Source organism: Saccoglossus kowalevskii, chromosome 17 (assembly GCF_978046115.1).
Source record: "Saccoglossus kowalevskii chromosome 17, keSacKowa6.1, whole genome shotgun sequence".
In the NCBI taxonomy this organism is placed as follows: domain Eukaryota; kingdom Metazoa; phylum Hemichordata; class Enteropneusta; family Harrimaniidae; genus Saccoglossus; species Saccoglossus kowalevskii.
This window is the reverse complement of record NC_140657.1, coordinates 27,444,313-27,471,747: the sequence shown is the minus strand read 5'-3', so window position 1 is coordinate 27,471,747 and position 27,435 is coordinate 27,444,313. Positions and strand designations below refer to the sequence as shown.

General features: G+C 32.0%; 2 protein-coding genes across 2 annotated transcripts in view; one reads left to right on the top strand and one right to left on the bottom strand.

The window, feature by feature from the left end:
• Window positions 1-21,804, bottom strand: part of LOC100373927 (early estrogen-induced gene 1 protein-like) — a 54,071-nt gene extending 32,267 nt beyond the window's left edge. Inside the window, exon 1 of the mRNA XM_085492220.1 lies at window positions 21,391-21,804. Within this exon, the coding sequence (XP_085348346.1) occupies window positions 21,391-21,536 (146 nt within the window). The 5' untranslated portion in view covers window positions 21,537-21,804. The remainder of the gene's footprint in view (window positions 1-21,390) is intronic.
• Window positions 21,805-22,103: 299 nt separating this feature from the next.
• On the top strand, window positions 22,104-23,430 carry LOC100377903 (sulfiredoxin-1-like). Its single transcript, XM_002730548.3, has 2 exons — window positions 22,104-22,422; window positions 22,874-23,430. The coding sequence occupies exons 1-2, from the start codon at window positions 22,174-22,176 to the stop codon at window positions 23,075-23,077; spliced, it is 453 nt and encodes a 150-aa protein (XP_002730594.1). The 5' UTR covers window positions 22,104-22,173; the 3' UTR covers window positions 23,078-23,430.
• Window positions 23,431-27,435: the final 4,005 nt, after the last annotated feature.

The following is a 27,435-nucleotide window of genomic DNA, read 5'->3' as shown; positions in this document are numbered from 1 at the left end:
GTTATAAAATTTTGGCAATTTCTGAATTTTATGGAATTCGTGAAGAAAAAAATTCCATAAAGTACTGCTAAATTTTCTAATTTTCACTGAAATTTGCAAACTTGTCTTTTACAATCCAAAATGTTTAAAGCATGCATTAAATATACTATAAATTGTTATAAAATTTTGGCAATTTCTGAATTTTATGGAATTCGTGAATAAACAAATTTCATAAAGTACTGCTAAATTTTCTAATTTTCACTGAAATTTGCAAACTTGTCTTTTACAATCCAAAATGTTTAAAGCATGCATTAAATATGCTATAAATTGTTATAAAATTTTGGCAATTTCTGAATTTTATAGAATTCGTGAAGAAAAATATTCCATAAAATACTGCTAAATTTTCTAATTTTCACTGAAATTTGCAAATTTGTCTTTTACAATCCAAAATGTTTAAAGCATGCATTAAATATGCTATAAATTGTTATAAAATTTTGGCAATTTCTGAATTTTATGGAATTCGTGAAGTAAAAAATTTCATAAAGTACTGCTAAATTTTCTAATTTTCACTGAAATTTGCAATACTTGTCTCTTACAATATTAAAATGATTTACAGAAATAAAATTAATAGTTTGGGCGAGAAAGTCTGTTGGTGGAAAGGTAAATGATTTTCAAAGATAGAAAATGATTTTTTTCAAAAATCCAAATTATCATATGTCTATCAGGCACGGCAAATCGTATGGCTCTTCCCTGCAGACAAATTCAAATATTACACTACTGAACATACATGCAATGCATTATGGGCAATCAATTTCATTGAATGTATGGAATAATTAACTAAATTAATCTCAACTTTCTGAAAATTCCAGCAGTAACCTGCTTTGAATTATATGTAGAACACCTCCGACTGATTATTCAGAAAATACTAAAATCTGTAGGTTTTGAAATTTTGAAAATCTTAAAGCCAGCCTAATCATGCACTTGACAGAAAAAAGGTCATGGTGTTTTTATAATATCACCAAATCAAACTTATTATCATTATTGTAATTATTAAAGCCATTTGCAAGTGATTTATTTTAGGAGGGATTTCTAAATTCTATTTCATGATTCTGTTGGGTAAGATTCTCATGAACTGTATAAAATCCAAAGCCCTTACGGTGCATGCTGGGGTCAGGGGTCAGGGAGAAATTTCTGTAGATCATACAAAGTGACAATGCAACTTTAACAATATATAATTTTAAAATTTAGTCCCATGCTATCATACAAAATTTGAAAAAATATTCCCAATATACAAAAATCAAATTACTGAAAATGCATTCATTTTTCACTGGTAAAGTAACAATAGAAGTAACTTTTTCCCTAGCAAATTCGTGAAATTAAAACACAATGAATATGCTCAAAACTTAAATAGTGAAATTAATCATCAGTGCAAAAAAAAAAATTTTTACATTATGCCTAGCCTTTCACCACCAGTTCTCTCTTTTCATCACAAATTCACAAAATAGTCCTGTTTATATTCTGCACTTTCCTTCAGAAAACTGGGGGCAAAAATTGACTCAAATTTTGTCTATTGGCTCTAAAATAAGAAAAAGAAAGTTTGCTTATAAAAAGGCTAGCATAGAGATAAAATTCAATTTTTTCCCAGACGTTTGTTTCTTGAAAAATTCTCCAATGACCCCAATTTTAGGTCAAACTTTGTATAATGACATGAACACATAATAAAGTATGAATAAAATGACATATAATCTTCCATTCCGTCTAAACTTCCTTACAGACATCATTATTAATGAACTCTCCTAAGGTCACACACATATAAACCTTTAAGATGTTTAAAAGACATACACATCACATACGTATTAAAAAGGATTTGATTAGGTTGTTAGTTTTACTACCTAGGGCGAGTGAATCTTCGCATTAGTCTGACTCAGACTTTAAATAAGCGACAAGGATCATCCGAGCTTCAAAAACAATCATAAATTTCCAGTGCTGACAATCAGACTTCTTTGTGAAACATGTAGTTTGGAAGTTTAAAACTGATTAAAAATGACAAGCACATCCCATACTCTATTTCTCCCTTTTTAATTTTCATCATTAGAAATGTTCGTGATCTCACAATTTCAATGGCAGAGCACATCATACAGCACGCATTAAATGTTTGCGTATAAAAAAAAGAAGTATTTTTACACATGTTGTATTCGTTGCGTGGGACCCATATGGAACAAAAAGTATCATGGCGAATGTGAAACTTTCAGAACATTCATGAGGCCAGCATTTCCTTTATAAGAAACACTCACTAGTTGTAAAAAATAAGAACCACCGTAAATTTCCACAGACTAACATTTGATTTCTGTAAAAATTACAGTATGCTATACGGGTTGTCATTTAAATTTGCACAGTTGATATAATATTAATTTTTTCAAACCAGGAAAAATAAAACACAAAGATTCATCTTTTTAAAGGGCAGTGGTCATCGCGTAGTGCATGTCTGAATTTCATGTAAACAAACAATGTATTTTACGCACGTTGTGTACATTGCTATGAGTCCGAAATCAAACAGGACGTGTCACAACAACCACAGCCTTTTAATTTTAGAACAAGCAGACAACAAAACAAAATTTAAAAAAATGTTTCGTTGAAAGAACGGTTAAATTTTCCACAATGAGAAAATAATTACATTATGTACCTACTCTCCATAACTGATACTCTTCTGTGGCTATCAATACAACAATCTTTACTACTTCCTGCAGGGTTCTCAACAGTATTTGCTTCAGGCTCTTGAAATTGCACAAAATGAGCACTAAACTTTACCTCATTCAAAGAATCAGTGACTATAACGTACATTAAATTACCATACAGTATTAAAGGGGGGGCAGTAATGATGTTTGAGGACCATAATTTTTGTCATTGAAATTTTGGCTATTTTTACGTATTACGTATTTTTTCTATATTTGGGAAGAAGATTATGAACCAAAAAATAGACATGCTTTCCCATTGGCTGAAGGTATTGATACAAATTACTGTTTTTAACTTGCAAACGGTGACAAAATTTGACGTTTATCACCATTCACAAAATAACATGTTCTATTTTTTACAGGGTTTTTTTAAAAATTTTAATCCGAAATACTATAGTATTTTTTGCTTGTTTTTATTCAAACACATGAAAGTAATAAGTTGAATTAAGTCTTCATGATTGACAATAATTCAAACTGTATGTAATAGAAAAGGAATGGTGAAAAAAAGGCTACTACTGTAGAATACTTTATTTTCGCTTGGAATTTATTTTCGCTATTTTCGCTGAAGGGATGATTCCGTGAAAATAAAATCCAGCGAATATACTTTTTTTCCTATATTTCACATTAAACTCATCAAAAATCAGTGAAAATAAATTCCATACAAAATACTCAAAAAGCCTTTTCAGCGAAAATTAATTCCAGCAAAAATAAAGTATTCCACAGTATATGTATTGTCAATAAATATGCAAAGAAAGTGCAAAAGGTGTACATGGTAATAGGTTTGCAAATCTGAGCTACGTGTATTAAACACATTATTTCGAATCAACACCATCTGTGAATTGGGGATATATTTTTTTAATCTTTCACATCATCAAACTATAATGTAATATAGCACAGCAATATGAATGAGTGATGACAAGGGTAAATTAATAAGGGCAGGGTATGTCCTCATTGTGGTGATACGTCAATGAGATCTCTGCTGAGTTATCTCAAGTGTTTCTTAATAGCAGATCTTTATAGAAATGCATAAAATTTCATTTATTTTATGCTAAAGTATAACAAGCAGCCTGTCGGCTTTGATAGCTCCGCTGTTAGCAATGCACATTTCAATTAAAGAACAGAAAATATCATTAGGAAATGAACAATATGTATAGTATCAAAGCAATGGGACTTGCTGTTTTCAACAAGAATTTAAAAATATCACTTTTCACCACAAATGACAAAAACAATCATCAAAATTACATAATTGAAGATATCAACATGAAATTAACAAATCTGAAAGAGGTCCACATGTAGTACCTATATATGTAATATAAAAACAATCAGACTTGCGATTTTCAACAAGAAGTCAAAAATATCACTTTTTACCAAAAATGATAAAAATATTCACCAAAATTAGAGAATTGAAGATATCATTACAAAATAAACAAATCTGAGAGAGGTCTACCCAAGGTACATATACACCAAGTATCAAAGCATTCAGGCTTATAGTTTTCAAGAAGTCAAAAAAGTAAAACATTGACACGGACAACGACGACGGACAATCACTCATATGATAATATGAAAATATTATTTATTTATTTTGATTATAGAAATACAACTTTATGTATGTGCATGTGATACTAATAGAGCAAATACAGTACATGTGTAGTAATATGCGTTTATGCATCTAGTGTGGCCAATTAATTAATTGCTCTATTAGTAGCGCATCTGCTTATCTCAATGATCAAGGTGTATGGCAATATAAGTCACATTATGACCTAGAATACAATAATGCAATTTTTGGTTATATGTGCCCCTCTACATTGAAGATGCGCTTCTAATAGAGCAAATACGGTACATGCAAATTTCGATTGATGCATGCTTCTATTAGAGATTGCCTTCTCATTGCAAGTACATTGTATGGTATAGAGTAATGTATAAAAATTATTTTTATTATATTATTGTCTTTGCTCCCACAAAATGTTCAAGATGTCCCAAGGATATTCAGGACTTAATTCACCACAATTTTCAGTGTATCAAAATATCATATCACCATGACAACATCAAAAGAATTTGTCTCCCGATGAGTGACGAACGTCTGAACAAAATGAGAATGTCCTTGTTGGTCTCATAATAGCAGCAGGCGACACTTATTCTGTCGGCAACAAAGACGACTTGCAGGAAAGACAGTACCTGCTACTCTAGATAAGGACGTAAACAGATTGGCCAAGATATTAAGTGTAGTGAAGACTGCAGTCATCTGAGACTAGGAAATCATTAACCTTATATGTGATAAAACAGAATTACTCCCAAGGCATGAAAAAACCTATCGGCCACTGTAATATATGGAGTACGACAAAACTCCTCAAGTTTATTGTGATCTCTATCTGATTATTTCCAAATTTCTCATCAAAAATAACTGTATACAGTCAAAAAATAAAGTTTTTTTTGTGGATTTCACATCTCTGCTTGTAAGGTATGTGTCAGGTTTTTTTTTTTTGCAAAATAAATGAAAGAAAAGGGGACCATTCCAAAAAAATAAATAAGAACATTTCTTTTGAATATCACAGAATCAAGGGCAAATTACAAATACCTACATGTACACGTCTTGTTTTCCATATTATTTTTGAAAACAACCTGTATCCAGTTATTAAAATATAAGTAGAAAATTACAAAATGTTAATTTATGAAAATTTTGTGAAGAAAACTAAAACGTTCCAAGATTTTGCAAAAAGGGCTTTAAAACAACACATACATTGTATAGATATTAACATTTCCTAAGACAATGCAGAATCAATTAGAATTGTTGTCGTCACCATGGTGTTGAGTAGCTGGAAGTACATCGCTACTACTTGAGTGTCCTGATAAGTGAATTCACAACCTTGATTGGATAACTGCTTGACCTTGTGTCAGTACAAGCCAATCAGATCGAAGAAGCTAATTTTGAATTTCTGATTACATCTAAGATTAATCTAAAAATGAACTTGTCATATACTTTTGGGGAAAATGAGCGCCTAGTTTTTTTAATGTTCATCTTGTGTACAACTTTGATGTCCCAGCAATATTTTTTGGCAGATCTGTCTACAAAATTCTATTCAAACAATACTGATGTCTTATGTAATTCTCGCTAAAATTATCAATGCTAGATCTTATAATGACAAACGTTACATCTGCCTGTGTCTATTTTCGACTGAAAAAAAGATCATTATTTATCAAGATATCAAGGGATGAGATATCAGTTAAATAAAATTCAAGTATGTATCCCGGTAAAAGCACCAAAGCTGCAACTTCTTTTGAACAGGATCCATTAAAAATGAAAATCCGTTTAGACATTAACAATACGAACGTCACGCTGACAATGATAAGTAAGCAACATCAGATCAACTGTTTACGACATTTTTATTGAATGCTTGCTTCTGAAATATGGTAAATGTCTCTTACATTATGATCATTTACTTGAATTATTATTCAAAAGAGCATCAATTGATTTTTTACCATTTTTTTTTTCACTATGTAGCCTTTTCAAAAATATAACAAAATTATATTATAGTTTTATGATAATTCTGTATAGCTGATAAAATGGGAATTTGTTTATCGGCAAAATGTAAGACTAACTAAATGTAAAATCAATCATTGCCATGGTAACAGAGTGCTTCAACTTCCTGTATGTATTATATATTTGCTCATTTTCAGATTCAAGGACTTTCATAACATTAAGTTTCAATTTTTTATTTACATCCTTCATGGCAACAACCATACACTATTGTTATACAGTAATTTTTGAGAAGTCAACACCAACAGACGGACAGACAGACAGACGCCAGATGCTGCACCATCTCAATAACCCTGGGAGTTGAATTAAAAATTAACATAAACAGATCGACTATACAAAATGAACATCCTTGACAGATACCGGGTACCAGGAAGTTTAATCTTCATGGTCAACTCCCACTTTCCCCCCTTTATATTGGTACAATATTTTTATATAATATTCTTTATTGATTTTGACCCAAATACATATAAATACCAACATGTCTTGTTCAAACATTTTTAATGTTTAATTAAACTAGATTTCTTTGTGAGACAAAAGTAGGCGTCAGGTAAAATCCATTCACTTTCTGTTATTCGGGTACATATATTAAAAAACACAAATACTATCATTCATTTAATCTGATTATTTAAAAGCTGATGTCTCTGGGTCTGTTTACTTTTTATCTATACTGTAACATAGTAACCATTTTATAATATAAATAGAATGAATTATGAAAATATCACACAAAGCCGTCAATAATAAGATATTAATCGAGTCCATCATCCACTATTCTTCATCACCGGCAGCGCATTTTTTCTTCTCTTAAATTAATAAAATATTTGACAAATTATTGAATATATCATACTTCAGGAAATTACAATTAGACAAACTGATACATAACAAAAAAAAAATGAAGCCCAATGATTTTTCATTTATTTTAGACTAAAAATGAAATACGATTCACTTCTCATCCTGAGACGTTTCCAAAAATGATGTTCTGTCTTTCCTATTTTTTAATGAATTTTAGCAGAAACCAGAAAAAATGTTGGGAGCGGCACCTTTTGATTGGATGAATACGCTAATCAGAAACAAATTCTTGTTCACCGGCCGTGCGTCGCTTCCTGCCTCTTCTTCTAACGTTAGTAGTGTTCTCCATGACGTGGAATAAGGAATTAAAATTGTGATAAATTCCTGAAGAGTAGCGCGAACAAACTAGTGTTACAAGATGGCGAAACAACAAACTAATGACGTCATGTAATCAATTAGTCACGCGAGTCTCTATGAGATATAACGCGAGATAAACGTCACAAATAATGTTCAACGTACTTCGTACATTAAACACACATTTTTTTTAGCCTGATATAAAACTGCATAGATGTGTTTCTATATATAGCAGGTCATTATAGGAGGTCATTATCATTAATAATGAATCCATTCATTATAAGTTAACTTTAAGTACCACACTAATTGGCTATTGACAGCATCTTTTCTTGGCTGCCTCTTGCAACAAGCTCTTCTTGAAATATTTAATACAAATTTATTCATAATTAAAAGAAAAATAATTCAAGGAACATTTTATTTTTGCCAGAATATTTTGTGTGTGGGTAATTTCAACAGAATTTAAGATACAAAAAATAGAAAAAAGTACATTTGATTACATTGATTTTTAAGTCCCTTCTATGAAAAAATAAATTCATATTAAAAATATTTTGCCTACTCAACTTTCCCTACCGTTTATAACAGTCTTTCGCATACATTTTCAAGAAATCACTATAAAATATTTTCTCTGCTCTACAAACGTTTGCAATCTGAAAAATGATTGTGACTTTTTGTCCTGCGAAATTATTCACTGTTCCTGAAATTGTTTACAGCTCTACAAATTTCATGACTTTTTTCTCTTGACATGTCTTTTGCATAATAGATCTCAAATTCCTATGACAATATAAAACTTGATAACATTTTATGTTTATTGGAAATATTAATATGGACTGAAATATCCATAAGTAGAGATATATGCTAATAACATGTGTTAAACATCCCTCACCACAAATAATCATCGATCTGCAATTATGATTGGTTGAATCACATCACATGATATGTAAATTGCTATCATGGGAAATTCAGATCAGCATCTTTGGTAGGATCACATCAAATGTCCCAGGAATTCAGAAAATTTAAATAACATTAAAGTTGGATGAAGCAGATACTGAATTAATCTAACTAATACTAATTTTATCCTGTTCATCATCTTAGATGGTCACCGGAAAAAATTTATTTTACAAATATTGAACAAATTTTGTTTTTCATAAATCATACATTTTTTGCTTGAATTTGTGTCTTTTTAAATCTTTTAAAAATAGAAAAGTATTACGGGGTATCAATAGTGCCAGTACAAGAGATACACTATGTGTAATTATAAACTGGATAATACATACTATCCCATATGTACCACCTCACTGCTTTCCATATATTTATCTATCTATAAATAAGTACACTCTGTACATGTATATTATATATGGAAAGCAGTAGATGGCAGCAGGGAAGCTGTACACCATATTCAACAGCCATCAATTATAAATACATGTACAAATACAAATGCAGGTAGATTAGCTGATAAGTGGGGAGGCTGTGTGGTAAATTCAACAGCAAAAACAGTTCAATACAGCAATTTAATTTTTTAAGTCATAATAATGGACTTTTAATAATTGAATATTATCTGCTGGTGTCAAAGATGTGTCAAAACACAACACACAATGCAGCAGAACTGCGTTATTAAAGACACATCACTAATAGATTTACATAACAGCTGAAAATATTTGTTTTGGTAGAGCACTGTGTAACCTTCAATTTTTTTATAAGCCATAACTTATATAGCACAGTCTCATGGCTAATTTACAAAACAATAGAATATGTTAATTACTTGTATTGTGTTTATTGTTATGATAATTAGGTTCAACAGTATCTAGTGGGGAGCACCTCTCTAAAACCTATACAACAGTATCGCATGAACTGCCTATCCAGACTGATTTGAACAACTTTAAAAATCAATCTGGTTTCAGTGAATATATGTTCTTACATGCCCTATTACCCACGATCCTATATTCTTACACCTGGATACCTTTTACCCATAATCCCATGTCCCTTACACCTTGATGCATTATTACCCACGATCCCATGTTTCTACACCTTGACGCCATATTACCCACAATGCCATGCTCCTAAACCTTGATATCCTATCACCCACAATCCAATACTAGTACAACTTGAGGCTCATCAAATATACCGAGAATCCCCCAGAGAGTTTTCAAGCTTTGTTATTGGCCTTAAAAGTAATTTCATTTAAAATAATCACTCAAATAACCTCGGAGAATAGAGCAAAAAAAAACACATTAATTTTTAAACAAGATACACAGAGTACAATTGCAATATGCATTATTTTGGAGAGGGGAATATGATATATTATGAATTGTGTTATTTCACATACACTAGAAGTGAATCAATATACATTTGTAACTGTATACATTTATTAACCGTCACTTTTCTTCCAGAGAACACGTTTCACCACTCAACCATACACAGTTTTTACAATCGACTTATCAGTGTTTTTAACGATATAATCACTGACAGAAAGGACAATTAAGCTGCTACCAAAGCTTTCTAAAATCTACCTATCAAACATTCCAGAAGAAAACAGGTATTAAGTGGTTGCTAGGGCAACAAGCATAATGAGAACTATGATAATGTACTTGGGGAAGGCAGATTGTTTTTAATTAGATATTCACCGTTAATAAAAACATTATGTACAAATTGAACTGTTACAAATATTGATAAAATGGCTCTAAAATGCAATGACCTTCGCTCAAATGTTTATTGTTTACTGGTATAATAATGTTAGTATTAAAAAAGAAACAAAGACTTGTTTATTGTTTACTGGTATAATAATGTTAGTATTAAAAAAGAAACAAAGACTTGTTTATTGTGCCATGCAAGGTGATACTGAAAGTGAGACAACAAAATAAGGACAAATAAATTGACCTTCACTGGAGTTGTCATGGTAATACATTAGCATATTATTTGCATACAATGCATCTAAAGCTAATTAAATACGGGTGTATATTGTATCTGTGTTATTAAAAGTACATCTCAATAAAAGCAAATGTACTGGAAGCAGCCAACTTAAATCTACATTTATGTTTTTTTATACAGCAACAAACAGCTTGATACTGTGATAGGGAAAGTAGAGTAAATGTGATCGGGAAAAAATAATCCTGAATAAAATGAGCATGAATAAACATGAGCATGAAAAAAAACATGATGCCTGATCAGAGTAATTTTAACTCAACATTGTTCACTCTTTTATCACCAAAGACAACTTTTTTTACAAAAAATTTTCACAAAATTAAACTCACATAATTGTTTTCCATTTTTGTTTCAAAAATGGTTATAAGACATGTTTGAAAATCAGAATTATGTCTATTTGGTTCACAATTAATGAAATTTGGGAAAAATACATAAAATATGCAAAATTGTGGCAGGAAAACATTATGGCCAAAATTAATGGTTATGAACAGATTTTATAATAACTAAGTAACAGTCCTAGTCTTGGTAAACTCGAAGAAAATTTGTTTTACCTGAGCACCGGGAATGATGAAAAAATAGAAAGACAACAGAAATGTGGTGCATTGTCTTTTGTCCAGTGAACAACATTTGATCATAAAATGTATGTTATGTAGTATCTTATTTCAGCATCTTAGTTCAATATTTTGTAAACATTACAAATTTAATTTCACCAAATTTTTCCATATCTTTTCATAAATTTATTTGAGATGTGTAGCAAATGGGATATTATGTCCATTTAGCCCAAATTTAAATACAAAAAAACATTTAAAATTTGCTCATTTTGACGGTGAAAATGATAGTGCTCAAGTGGTTGGTTATTTCTGTAAAGACTTTTTGGATGTTTTGGTATGGATTTTTTTTGTTTTGTACCTTTTTTGTTGAGTGTGAAATATAGGAAAAAAGGTATATTCGCTGGATTTTTATTTCCACAGCAAAAATAAATTCCGAGCAAGAATTAAGTATTTTACGGTAACAAGCATAACATGTGTGACCAGTATTACTTTAGACCCCCCCATAGTGAAATGTTCGTTTCTACACAATAGTGTTTGTTTCAAATGACGACAACCAAGCATTACGTCATTCTTCATGAAGATATTTGATTCAAACAAACAAATGACTAAACACTAAATACTGTTGGGGTAATGAAAATATTTTCGAGGACCTTGGTTTTGAAATAAACTCTCTTGTGATTCATAGCAAATCACCAACATGTCACAACAGAATGATGTAGTTTTTATCATCTGTGTATGTCCTCATTTACGTGGTTTCACACATTGAACCTTGTTCTACCATTTACCTCGGTTATATTTTTTTAGTAAAAACTCATATTTCATGATTATTCCTGACTCGTCTCTCTCACAAAATAAATAAAAGCAATAAAAAACTTTTAAATAAATTAAATAAATAAAAGGTAATAAAAAGAAGCCCTCTGATGTATTTCAATTTTGCGTCAACAAACTACATTGTACAACGTAGTTTACACAGGTTGTATAGGTTGCTAGAGGGACCCATATTCAACACAATGCGACACAACGAATGCGACTGTTTAAAAAATAGTATTCAATATTGTAAAATAAAATTGATAAATTATAGCACAGAATGGCAGCATAAAATGAGATCAACTCTTCAAAGTATTCAATACACAAAGTTTTAATCCATATGTTGAAGCTGATACAACCATTGCAACCGAAGCATAATAACGTGAAATAACCTCTTCTTGTATATTCACTTACATACTACTTAAACGTACATGTATAATATAATTCTAACTCAATTTAAGTTCCCATTTCACATGTGAAAAAAAAGCTATTAACACATACACATTGCATTTATCTTTTCTGCTCACACATTCTCTCCATCTCTTGGAATTAGGAAAAAGGGGAGGGGGAATAAAAAAGGCGAAAAATTGTTGCAGAGAAAAATGAGAAAGAAAGCTTCGAAAGAACTCCTGTGTGCTTGTGAAAAAGTGGAAATTGGCTAATAACACACGGGAGTAAAAAATGACAAAATCTGTCAATACATGTAAAAACTCAAAAAACACCCTTGTGGAAGGTCAAGTTCCAAATCAAATGAAGGAAAGGCCAACTCCTAATGAACACTTCAGAAATGAAGGAATTAAAATATTTTAACAATTAAGCTGAAATCTGAGAAAGATAAGCGAGCCAAATTTATAAGAACAGATTAATTAATTAATTAGGTTCATAATCAGTTATGATTTTGTGAAATTGTTCCATAATTATGGAATCAAATCAGTTTCTGACAATAGCACGAGAAATTTTCAATGCTATGGGTCTGTGTGTGTGTGTGTGGGGGGGGGGGGTAATTTAATTTCTCAGTATGTTATGCATGGGTTGTTTTATGGCACACAGCTCTGTCGTATCCGGAGCTTTGCCTTAGCCGCAAATGTTGATTATAAATCTCACCCACGCACAAACCTTTTTCCTTTTTATTTCTAAATACAGAAAAATATCTGATTTGTTTATTAAGAAATTTTCATCCACTTGGTTTTTTATTCAGTAACAACGATTTTATTAAATTATTAAACAATTATTATTGATAGTCACTGAAATTTTGTTAAAAACAAAATAATCTTTTGAATATCAAAAATTGTTTAGGTAATTTCATTGGACTACACAAACAGATGAATACACAGGTCAGAGGTCAAAAGTAAAGGTCATATAATCCCTAAATTATGCGATAAAGAAAAATCATACAAAAGTTTGTACAAAATGTTGAAAAATTGATATAATGTGTAGCAATATGCTTGAGAAGATAAAAATCAGTCGTGTGTTTAGCGCATCAAGAATCAACGCACACAAAAAAACAGCATTTTAAAACATGCTCAGGTAATTTTGCAGATGAAAATGACAGTATTTTTTTATTGTGAACCAATCATTTCGGTTTGTTGTATAAATAATCCTGACAAGTGTGGGCAAACATTAGAAAGTGCCGATTCACACGCAAGCTTTTTCCAGCATTGTTCCCGAACACTGCGCGGTTATCGTAAATGAGCAGTATGTGGTACCAATCGATCAATGAGAACACATCGTCGCAGAACACATGACATGTAATAGAATGCTCACAAGGAGAGCATGTGAATTGACATTTTTAATATATCTGTCGAAAATTTAATCTTTTTCAACAAAATGGTCCACTCATGATTTACAGCAAACAAGTAAAGTGGGAACACGAGCGGTTCGCTTCATTTCATCTAGAAAAGTAAGAATCGCTACGAACCACTTCATTTCATCTGTCTGCTTGAGACAAGCATATTGATAAAGCACCACCTGTCTCAGGTGAAGTCTTCCAAAAAAGGAATGCTATTCAAATTCCCACATACATGCACGTCACAATACAAGCACGGCTTAATTACATTTTACGCATTTAATTGACCGCTCAGATTTCTTCAATTTCAATGCTAGGAAATTACATACCAACAAACTCAATGAGGAAAAAAAGGTATTTATTTCATAGATACATTTACCTAGAGGATACCGACCCTGTTGTAAACAAAATGTACACTAGCATTTGACTATGGTGCTATTTTTAAGGGACTGACCAATAGAAAATCTGAGGATTCAAGAAATGAAGAATTAGGGAGAAAGTCAGCAAAGAGAGAATAGGAATTCTATAGACAGAGATTTTAGTTTAAAAAAATAATAATAATAAACACTGCTTTAAACACATAAATTTTTTGCTGGTTTTTAATTTTGCTATTTTCGCTGACAAGTAAAATTTGTTAAATTCATGTTTCTCTGCCAAGTTCATGAACTGAAATTGAGGGAAACTGCTCAATGCATCAAAATTTTAATAATAAATGCCAGTGATAATAAATGGTTTTACAGTATTTTATAGTGAATGCAAATACAATTTTCCAAAGTAAGATCATTCAATAAATAGAATCAAAATGAAGCGAAAATATTAATTAAAATATACCAGTTATCAACATGGTATTCAATAAATGTATTACCGGGTATTACTAAAATTTTAACTTAAAAATTTGAATATTTTTGTTACAGCAAGAAAGAAAATTGGGAAATAAATGTCACCATACTTAATTATTAACAAAATTATATCGCTGACTTTTCATCTTTAATTTTCACTGTACTTTTGTCACAAATTTTCCCACCAAATTATTTGTGCAAAATTTGGCAATTTTTTTTTTGACCAAATGAAATTATAAATTTGGAAAAAAAATCATGAAAAAGTTATTTGAACATTTTTGCAAAAAGTGACTAAGGTTGTCATGGTAATATAGTAAAACGCATATCACGATACCTAGAAACTATTCTCAGTGAAATTTCTATTACTGTAAACTACTTTATTTTCACTTGGAATAAATTTTCGCTGAAGTCAGTGAAAATAAAATCAAGCGAATATTTTTTCTTATGTCTCACATTCAACTCGTCAGAAATTAGTGAAAATAAAATCCATACAAAACACCCAAAAAGTCTTTTCAGCGAAAATTAATTCCAGCTAAAATAAAGTATTCCACAGTATTACAAATTTTTGAAAAAAGGTCATTCAATTTCTTTCCCATAACAAGCCCAATAGATACAAAACTTAAATTTGGCTGGAATTCTTTAAATGCAACCTTACTTTAGATTCAGATACTGGTTTTATATAGACTTCTGTCAACACATGATAAACAGTGATTATCCTTGTAAGAACACTGATAATTCATTGTCAGTTTATAATCCTATTGGTTGTTATATGAAAGTACTTTATCCCTCACAGGAAACACCCAGATAAAAGATAGCACTCATGGCCAGACAGACCAACCTCATTGTCATCACATGCTGATGACGCACAACTGCTGGGTTCACAGTGTTCTAATTCTCAAGTCCCACTCAATACATCTTGTAATTGGGTGAGAAACTGGATACACGTACATCCACTTATTTGTTCCTTGAGTAGCACATCTCTAACAAGAACACGCATAAATCAGACATCACATTTATTGTATCAAATATGCTCTATCTCCAATAGAAGTGCATATAAACCAAAAAATCATATTTGCAATATGGTTAATTATTAAAATATTATTTATTTTAACCATAGAAACAACTCAACTTTGTCTAAGTTCATGCGCTACTAATAGAGTGAATACGGTATAAAGAATCAATAAAATATGGCCATAGACTCAGCTCTGTCATCTATGTACATGAATATACTATTATTGGGGTAAATACAATACTGTGGAATAATTTATTTTTGCTAGAATTAATTTTCGCTGAAAAGGCTTTTTGGGCGTTTTGCTTGGAAATTATTTTCACTGATTTTTGATTAGATTAATGTAAAATATAGGAAAAAATGTATATTCGCTGGATTTTATTTTCACGGAATCATCCCTTCAGCGAAAATAGCGAAAATAAATTCCAAGCGAAAATAAAGTATTCTACAGTATTAAGCTTTCCTTTTACAGTGGCCCTACTTTTTTTTTTAATAAGGCCAGACTTTTTTTATTCCTTGTTTCAAGAGTTTTTATAAGGCAGTTTTTTTGAGAAGGGCGGGAAAAAATAAAATTAATTCATTTTTTCCATTAGATTTGTGTGATTCTCAAAGAATTGTAAGTGAGATCATTGATCAGAGAGAAGAAATGAAATAAAATTTTATTCCATGTATAATCTTGTTTCACATCTGCGCGAGACTTTGGTACTTTGATCATGATACTCCCACGAAAAGGCAACTTGGATTTGTTATGCGGTGGGCGGTAAAAAAATGAAGATAAAAATAATATTTTTTTAGCATTTTTTTGCGCTTACAAGTCGGCGGGCGTGAGAAATTACGCTGAAATAAAATTATATTTTATTTTCGGCTCCTGTTCATTCGACGGATTCGCGAAACAAGGGATAATAAAAGTCTGGCCTAAGCAAACATTAAAGAATAAACAACATTCAGCTTGTTTAAATGTGAAGAAAATTTATCTTAGCAATCAGAGTGACATTGACTGATTGGAAAGAAACCATAAGTCACCATTTCTGAAGAACTCTTTCAAAGTTTACACTGAGGTTACATAATCAAGTTTACCAAGTGTAATGGAATCAAACATTGTGTGATACCTTTAGGTTATCTTGGATGTATATACACTGACTGTATTACCGGGTAAATTGTGTAATTTTGTAAATAATAAATACAACTTAGGGTAAGGCATGCAACGTTCAGCAAAACAACTGAATTCATTTTTCAAAGGTGTTTAATTATTCTATTTTTCGCTGATATAAAGTTAAGTCAGCTAAATTAACAGAATACATTGTTTCACTGGAAACTTCATGAATCAAAACAGTGAAAATGAATTAATGGTTTTCACAATGATTGAACTTTCACACACAACAATATAAATAAAGAACAACTTTGCAGTCTGTAGTTTTCACCTTTTCACCCCCAGTTCCCTTTTTTCGTCACCAATTAGTTCCGTTTATGGTCTGCACTTTTCTTCAAAAGATTGGTGTTGAAAAAGGTTAAAACTGTAGTTTCAGAAATATAAGACTACTGTTTTCCCAAAAAAGAAGAGATACAGGTAGAGGATTGGTAAGGATTGGGGGTGGCATGGAAGTACAAGTCAAATTTTCTATACAGGAACCAAAATTAAAAATACTAACAAAAATTACAAACTTTGTATGTAACTAGTGTAATGAACAGTGAAAGAATGAAACCAGTCCAAGGGAAACAACACTATGGAGAAATAAAAGAACAGAGGTTCACAAAACTAATTAATGGTACATGTACAACAAATAAAATGCCAAAGTAAATCATGATTCAAAAAATTTTATGCAAAGATTTTTAGAGCCCTGCAATCGTCGTGAAAGAGTTCGGAACTTTACGTAGATACGTATTTACTGAGGCAGTTGATGTACACGTACACATACAAAATAGGAGATAATAATACCATATACAATTAGAAAAGAATTCTAAATGAAAATATTATAAAAGAATTTTCATTTTGGAATTCACTTTCACATCTCTGAAAATGTAGCAAACGCATTTTGTATGGAGGGTAGATCTGCAATATTGTAATATTTCATTATGACTTGTCGTAATGTGGTTGATACCACAACAACGAATGACTTTTCACATTTTTAATAATATATGGGCTCTATGTAAACGAATTACATAGTGTACAGATTAATGGTGATATCTGCGACTATAAATCGTGATCGCAATCATGACCGAAACATTTAATCAATATCTTAAAGAATGTACAACTCGTTTTGAAATCAATGACTTCTTGAGCGATGACGCTAATCAGTACCTGTTCATACTACCTTAGATGCCAAAAGTCATATAAAATATATTGTATAAATCACAGGTAACCATAGTACCGGTAATTATAGACCCCGCAGCTTTGTATTCTGAATTAGTGAGTCTGGTTTATGCACTGCAAAATTCAATTAATATGTTTTGAATTGAAAGGAATTGGAAACCGTTGTAGCGTTCATCATGCCACATTACCAGCAGCAAATGTGAGAATTGTATCTTCCATTCGTTAAAGCGCCATAGTACATATTCAAATTCTGCATGATATATTTTACAAGTACTATATTTTTTGCATAAAATCTGTACTGAAAATGATACAGACTGGTAAATGTGGCACGTTAAATTTTGATACTGTAAGGGCATTCAAGGCGACTAAAGCACTCATCCAAAGAAACCAATTGAGAACCCATATTTTGTGATGCGTGAAATTCACTAAAATCTGACTCAAGGTAAAGTTAATACTGGTATTAGGTTTACATTACTTCATACCCTACACATTATAGAGTTTCTCAGGTGTACAGCGAAATTAAGGTAATACTAAAGTGAAACTTAGTGGTGTGCATAATACAGTGATTTACTAATAATAACTACAGGTAATTAAACAAAAATGCTAAATTAATTAACACATGGCATGTAGCAATTAATCAACTCTTTAGATGTCATCATTTTGATTTTTTTTAATGTATTTTTCTAATTGTTTTTTATAATTTTGAACCAAAGTGTCATAATTTCACATTGGTCTTGATTAAAATATAGGAAAAATATGAAAAAAATTATGTGGGTTTTATTTTGTGAAAATAAGGTTGAATTTGGCTCTCAAAGAGTTAAAAGTGTTTTATAATATTTTTCAATAATTTTAAAAAGCTCTGATGCTCAAAATATTCGACCCTATAAATCAATTTTTTTTATTATAATCTGGAACAGCATACATTATACAAATATTGCTGCATCATAAATCACACTGCCTGTCACACAGTGGGTGTGTGGTATGTCTATTACACTCAGCAGACAGAATCTGTAAGAGTTTATTACCATACCACTTCTGCTTCACTGTAAACCACTTTTCGTGAATAACATGAGTCAGTGAAAATTGGGAAATTTCATAGCAGTGAATGTCTCCGGTGCTGCCCTACTGCACAGTGTCAGTGATTTTTCGCAAAACTTTGTCTCCAATAAATGCCATAAATCACGGAATCGTTAAAATTTCTAGTAGTGAAAATAAAACAGATCACAGTAGTGATCACAGTATAGGAAACGTACATATAACCGGTACTACAAGATTCAAATATTTTTTTTTAGTAAAAAATCAATATTATTATTATTGTCAAAACATAACAATTTTGTTTATTTATATTTATTATTTATAGTGTTGTAATATTGAATAAACAAACAAACAAAACTGAGCAAACTGCCATATTCTGTCTGGGTATGTCTACATAGGCCAGGGTACACTGAGTACACAGGCCTGGGTAATCTGTCTACATACTATACTATATAGGTACACACATAAGTACAAAATTTGGATAAATACATTTTGGGGAATGAACCACCTGTGACTCAATGACTATGTTTGGTTGTAATGGGTGTGTGACACAGAGTAATAGCAGAAGAGTTTGTGCTGGTCAATTCATTTGTTCCAAAAAGAAACCACTGACACCCTCGACTATGGCGGGTAATTTCATATGCAAAGTAGTTTTGATTACAATGTCTACCATATGGTCTACATGGAATCAAGTATTTAAGGGAATACAAAGACTTACTATATTGAATGCAGGTCAATTGAATAATACCACCATTCCAAGTGCTATTATACAGTATGTTAAATCTTTGAATGCTGAAATTGTCAGAAAGACTTTCCAATGCAGTGAAATGAGTAAGTATGCCCCTCTAGATAACTATAGGTGTGCTCAAGAGGGCCATATACAATTAATTTAAGGGGCAAATAGAGGGAATGGGTCAGGTTAAAGTTCAGATCAGAGGTTGGTGTACATTGGAAAGTCTTTCTGAATTGTCACTTTTTAAAGAAAGAAATTTTTCTAAAAATTGTTTAGGATTTTTTCTCAAAAATGTTGATCAGGTCTTGTAGCCAATACAAAATGATGTCCACTAATTTGGTTGAAAATCAACGAAAAGATTACAAAAGACCACATAAAAATGTCAAAAACAATTTGTTCGGAGAGTGATGGCGCGCAAAGAGCCATGCTAAACTGCGTCATAAAGTACTAGTACTACAGATTCAATAGAAAACATTACACACTATAGAAAAAAAAACAATGACCCCAGTGTTCTAGCTTCTGATGCAATTCATATCAGAGGTGTTCAACCAACTATTCCGTTTATACCACAAATCATAGAGCTAAAATACATGAAGTATAATGTAAACAAAAGTAGACGCCCACAAATACATATTCAACCCCCTCTCCCCTATCCTTTCCACAGCTGCAGTGTTAGCTTTCCAATACATACTGTGAAATACTTTATTTTAGCTGGAATTAATTTTCGCTGAAAAGACATTTTGGGTGTTTTGTATGGAATTTATTTTCACTGATTTTTGACAAGTTGAATGTAAAATATAGGAAAAAAGAATTTTATTTTCACTGAATTATTTCTTCAGCGAAAATTAATTCCAAGCGAAAATAAATTATTTCACAGTAATACAGATATTCCCACATGACACTGATTTTTATTTTTTGTGGAATAAACTCATTATCATTATCATATATATATTATTTTATTTCATGGCACAATTATTATTATTATTATTATTATTATTATTATTATTATTATTATTATTATTATAACCCTGTGCTGTATGTACAGCAGGGTTCATTCACACTTATAATCACAGAATTAACAGTAAAAGTAAACAAACACAGATGATAATAATAACAAATATCACCATTGTATAAAACACAATGGAAAGCCTTAATCTTGCAGTAAATTTACTTACTGATTAAAAAATGCAGTGGGGGGGGGGCTGTTAGACTATTAATGTAAACAACATTGACAATGGGGCCTCCCATGATCACACATGCCTGGAAATGAGTAGTGTTGATTTAATAACAGTTATACAAAATGAGAGCATTGCTTTCTGTCTTGTTACAGCTATGTTATCCATGGGTACGTTTTAGAATTGTGTAAATTGGAACCTATGGTGCTCATATAATTTATTTTTTTAAGTTATGTCTCTTTTTATCGTTATGAGTCATCACCAACTATTTTTACACTTTCACTGTGGAAAATCACCGCCGACACACCTAGGTGGAGCATACTATCTCAGTACAAAACGTGTACATACCGCCCGATTGTCAAGGAATGTTAACGATGCACACACTGAGTTCCGTCGGCTCACACTGCAATAAATTTGTATGCCGGCAGTACCTAAATGTTATAAACTCAAAATCAAACTTGCAAATTATTGTTGTCGCCGAACAACAAGATTCTAGCATGAGTGAATCAAAGACACTGCGACGCTGACGTGTACAGATACTGGGTACTGCGAATGCGCAACTTTGATGTTTACAATTACACGTAAACTAGTTTATGAAAAGGTCTCCTGTGTAGTCATTGTTTTTAACCGCTACCTGTAATAAATACAATGTTTACACTTCACGTCGCTAATACCAGGGTGGTAATTTAACTAAGCGAGACGCAGTTAACAGTTTTAAACTTTTATCATTTATCAAAACTAAGAAAACGATCAATGACCGGGGAAACTGTATCAAAAGGGATCTAACTACAAAAAGCTGGAAAGCGAAAATCCGGGGGAAAACCTTGTACCAATCTTACCTGGTTGAAATATCAGAAAAACCTCCGCCGTCCAGCAGCCGAACTTTACTGAATATAATTCCATTCACAAAAGGCACCGAGGACAGTTCCTCCAAGCTGAAATTCACTTGGAATTTAAATCGTTTCTTCTTCATAATGAAAGACATTAAGATGGAGATAGGGTTTGTTGTTGCAGCGAAGAGCCTTCACTGAACAATCATATCGCAAACTGCTGATCGGGCGATTGACTGTGATTCATGTACCTGACGGCATCCGTTTATCGTCACAATAATACTTTAGTTCGTTGAAATCATGTCCTAGAGTAGCAAGATACACAGGGTTATATCTGAATCCACACAAATGAGTTGAAATTCCAGCAAGGTCGATATCCTACTGACGTACACGAATGAAAACCCGACAAATAACGCATCACCGGAAGAAGATTGGCGATTGAATTGCGCATGCGTGTTACGCGACCTAAGGTTGAGAGATGTTATTATCAGGCGAGGTGAACTGTATTTAAAGAAAATGTCCAGTTCTATATTCTGACATTTCAGCAGCTAATGCTCTTACTAAAATAAGAATATCCTTTAATTACATAAGTATGTAATTTATAGAGATATGTATTTTGTTCTGATATGTCGTATGTTTCACCACTATTTAAAACTCTACTTACCTAACATACTAAGTGGACGCCCCCAACTCACTTCCGTGATTCCCCGAAGTTACGATAAGACTGTGTGTTTGGGAAGCTGAAAATATACTAGTACCTCGTTAGTATCTCACTCATAACCACACACGCTCATGTTAAACACTCGTAATTTCATTGGGCTCTTCCGAGGCATTCTATTCTGCCAGATCAACAAACTGTGTTTGAGAACTGGTGCAATGTCAGAGGGAAACCATCTCCACTCGGTGGCTTCTACCGAGAAAAGCAGTATCCAAGCTGGTCACATTACAGAAGTCCACAATGTTCCGATAAATGTACTTATACGACCCATACCATCGGTTTTGGAGGAAGAAAAAGTTTTGAGCCTAATGAATACGATAGAGGTGAGAGCCCGTCGTGCGGAAGATCACATCAATTACATTGTCAAGCCCCGTAATTTATTTTAAATATTTTTTGTTGAATACTTAATCCCATTACTGTCGTGACCAATTTATTAGTAGTAGCAAAACTAAAGGCTGAACACCTAGACCGAAACATATTTGATATATATATAAACTCGCCATTTAAAGAAACTTGTTTATCGGTTGCTATGCAGGATCAGTATGGGATGGAGGGGTGATAATGGCCACTTGTTTATAAGATAATTTTCTGATTTTTCACAAGTTTAATAGATTTCCGTGGCTGTTTTCCAACAGATAAGTCCCACATATATGGATATCAAAATTACACCAGATCTGTTACATCCTATTTCGTTGGTGTACAAAAATACAGGAAGACATTTCTCATATTCGTATCATTTTACACACATTGATTTATCTGTTTTCTGTGATCCAGAATGAGGAGTCCAGTGTTCCTCCTGTTGATGTGTTGTGGATTCAAGGTCGACAAGGAGGAAATTACTTTTATTCGTTTGGCGGTTGTCATCGTTATGAAGCATATAAGAGACTAAAATTGGAGTTCATTCCGTGCAAGTTGTTTAAATCAACGGTAAATGACTTGAGAAACTACCTCGGTTGCTCAACCCCAGATTTACTATAGTGGCTTCTTGACACTAGAGGGCGATGTTCATTTCACATTGCACAGAAATAGATTATACAACCCAAGGCATGGATATTACCTTTAAAACTCACTTGTCCGAAATGTATGTTGCATATATATTTAGTACAGTATGTTAAAGCAAGTGAGTTACGATTCAGTTGTTTGAATGGCAACTATATGTATCTTGAGCTATATGACTACACTTACTTAGTGTCTTGCTCTGCATCCTATGTATGTATTAAACATCTTAATATTAATATACCATAGTTGGTACATGAGGATTTATTTGTACAGTTTGAACGGGAACTGTGTCATTTTCAATGACTTGTTTATTAAAAAATTATTATAAACTACACCTTTGTGTTGAGTGTTTAATTTGTAAGTTATATGATGGAAAATATATAGCAATGTGATGCTCCTTCCTAGAAGCGCATCTCTAATCCTTGGGGCGGAGCTACGTCACAAGACGTTCCATGTTGCTAAGACGTGCACCACTGTACCATGTATTTCTATGGGTTCTGCGCAAGCTGCTGTGGAACGCCGGTCGAGCCGGAGAAAACAACACAAACTCAACTTTGAAGTAATCCTGAATTTATATATGTTGCACACGCAGGGGTAATCTTGTTGCACTGTTCAAAGGAGTCTGAACAACTATTCCAAAGTATCATTTTCTGATATTTTTTGGTCTTTGTTATCACTGCGATGGTTGCCAGGCGGTGAAAATGCCTGGATGCATAGCTTTATTTGCTCTATTAAAAACACATCTACATTTGTTGTAGCCATTTTAGTTAATCTTGCTTTGTAAATTATGACCCATTTGATGTTTGACTAAAAATACTAATTTCAACATCTTTGATATATATTTGCCAAGGATTTACATGTGGTAGCTTTCTTTAAATAATTAGACTATCAGGTCATGTGGTAAATACTGCCCTCAGTGTTAGTTGTTAGACAGTTACATCATTAAACTTTATATACTATACATTTCTGACTGTACACCGAAAGACACTCATAAACGGATGCTAAAATACTAATGTCATATATAGCAAAGAACTTCAGTTTTCTGTTTTTAATGGATATTTATGTCATTTTTGGTTGTTCATTTCATGATGATATCATCAATATTTTGATAAATGGAAAAATTATCAATTTTATTTGTTTTTAAAGTGTTACTTAATTATTGATTTAGACATCAGTCATTAACATTCAGAATTTTTCACCCAGTACAAATATTTTATTTTGGAGAAAATTAGTCTGAAAAGATGCAAAAATTTTGGAACTATTTCCATAGGAATTTGTGTTAAAACATTATAAAAAAATAATATTTTTTCTCAATAATTTGGGACAACCAAAAGGACCCATTTTATAACATACATATTATTCTTTCAGTATGTATACCTGAACAAAATGCTCATGGGTGTTTAACCCATTTTTTGTGTGAAAAAGTAGTTTGTTAACCATACAACCAACAAACAATAGACCATTTTCTGTACACTGCGAGAATCACGCGTTATGCGTGAAATCGAACGTAAAAACAGGACAAACAAAGGTCATAGCGTCGTAGTCGCGTCAAACATCGCGTGGGATTCGACAAACGCGAAAGTATTTCGGGGACATTTCCATGCTTAATAATGTGCTGTCCACATTTGATGATAGGCAATTTCGATTAAGTGAGGGTATTCGGAATCAATATTCCCCTGTCGAAGATCGGCCGGTCGATGTAAGCTGCGAAATAAAGAAATTCTAGTTCAAAATCAAATCGTTCGATTTTTGTGGCAGACGTTTGACGCGCGTCTTTAATGCATCTCGCGAGATCTTGAAATGGTACGGAAAATCACCTATTTAAGATCTGGTTTATAAATTTCTGGCATAAAAAACTGTGGTAAAAGTATTATAGTACTGCCAAAATGACCACTATCCCGGAAAATATGACCATCATTTTCTTGAAAATTAAGCTGGTTACCCCAAAGTTTTTTAAGTAATTTTATTGCCCTGGAGAACAATTCATTGTAAAATGAATACATTCTGGTATTTTTATTTATGAGTATGGTTGGCTTCTACCTTAACTATAATATCATTGTGGACATAGCAGTGACAAACTGAATACCATTTCTATACTCTGAATCTGAGATGAATTTACACCAGAATTCTTGCAAATTCTATTTCAATCTAATTAAAAGCAGCTCTGGACGTTTTTAATAACACAACAGTCAGTGCACATTGATCTTTAAGCCCTCTGTTTGCCAAAGTCAACTTTTGTAACGTTTAGAATAATAAAACCCATGCAAGTTTTTTCATTTTTTTTTCAAAATTGTGATCCAGATAAAATAAAATATGCAAAATGCATTTAAATTTTGTTTGGGAAAAAATGCCAATCAAAGGATTAAAGAGGTTTTAGCTAAATTGAAGATTATATGTCATTTTTGTGTTACTGTCGACGCCGTTAGGCCAAAAAAAAATTGTTTTGTTGCCCTCAGCGACCGACCACAAAATATGAAATATCGGGTCACGTTTTTTTTTCCCATATACCTTGGCTATTTACGATACCCTTAGTTTTCATGAGTTTGAAAAAAAAAAAAAATTCGACCGACCGACCAAATTTTTGACTCCTGTGTGCGAAGCACAAAAAGGGAGTCTTTGCAGTTAGTGTGTCTGTATGTGTGTGTGTATGTATGTCCGTCTGTTCCACTGATATCTCAAGAACCATACATCAGTTTTTGATGAAACTTGGTGCATAGATGCTCTGGGCCAATGCACAGATTTGATTAGGTTTTGGTAAAAATCCATGCATATTAATTACCTAATTTGCATGATAATTAGCTGATTTTTAGCTGTTTCATGACTGTTCCACTGATATCTAAAGAACCACTCATTGGATTTTGATGAAACTTGGCACACAGATGCTCCAAACTAATGCGCAGATAGTTTTGGGTAAAAATCTGTGCAATATTAATTACCTAATTTGCATAATGATTAATCAATTTTCGGCTTTTCCACTGATATCTCAAGTACTAATCATCACATTTCAATAAAACTTGGTACATAGATGTCATAGGACACTGCACAAACCGGAAAGTTTTTAGGGTAATATCAGTAGATATTAATTACCTAATTAGCATAATTAATTAATTTTCAGCTTTTGATATTTCAAGTACTAATCATCACATTTCAATGACACTTGGTACATAGATGTCATAGGACACTGCACAGACCTGAGAGTTTTTAGGGTAATATGAGTACATATTAATTACCTAATTTGCATAATTAATTAATTTTCAGCTTTTGATATTTCAAGTACTAATCATCACATTTCAATGACACTTGGTACATAGATGTCATAGGACACTGCACAGACCTGATAGTTTTTAGGGTAATACGAGTACATATTAATTACCCAATTAGCATAATTAATTATATTTCAGCTTTTGATATTTCAAGTAGTAATCATCACATTTCAATGAAATTTGGTACATAGACATCATAGGACACTGCACAGACCTGATAGTTTTAGGCTAATATCAGTATATATTAATTAGCTAATTTGCATAATTAATTAATTTTCAGCTTTTGATATTTCAAGTAGTAATCATCACATTTCAATGACACTTGGTACATAGATGTCATAGGACACTGCACAAACCTGATAGTTTTTAGGGTAATATGAGTACATATTAATTATCTAATTTGCATAATGTTCCACTGATATATAAAGAACCACAAATTGGATTTTAATGAAACTTTTAAAGAGAACTATGCAGAAACCCAATTAGTTTTTGGTAAATATTTATGCTTATTAATCACCTAATTAACATAATTAATTAACACTGATATCTCAATTACTGATCATCACATTTGAATAAAATTTGGTACATAAATGCTCTAGGACAATAGACAGGCCTGATTAATTTTGGGTTAAAATTTGTTCATATTAATTCTCTAATTAGCATAATAATTCATAATTTTTTTGTTCTGTTCTGTTCATATTAGTTACCTGATGTACATAATTAGTTTTCAGCTTTTCTATCAATATCTCATGTACAGGTAATTTTGAATTAATTTTTAATGTGTCTTCAATACTCTCAGCACACAGGAGTTCTTTCTAAGCTTTCTTTGATTCAACTTGAGGGCAACATAAGTTGTTATTTTTTTTGGCTTTGGTTTAAGACAGAATATGGGAAAATGAAAAAAAAATGAAAAATTGGGATCACCAGATCATTTATAATTTTTACACTGGTTTCCATGATGAGATTATTCTTCATATCTCAAAATTTTGCTCAGTGACAGTGTCGAATCCTAATATTGTTAAAACATTTCACAGAATTGACATGTTGCTCCTTCTGTGATGTTTTTTTTTGTAT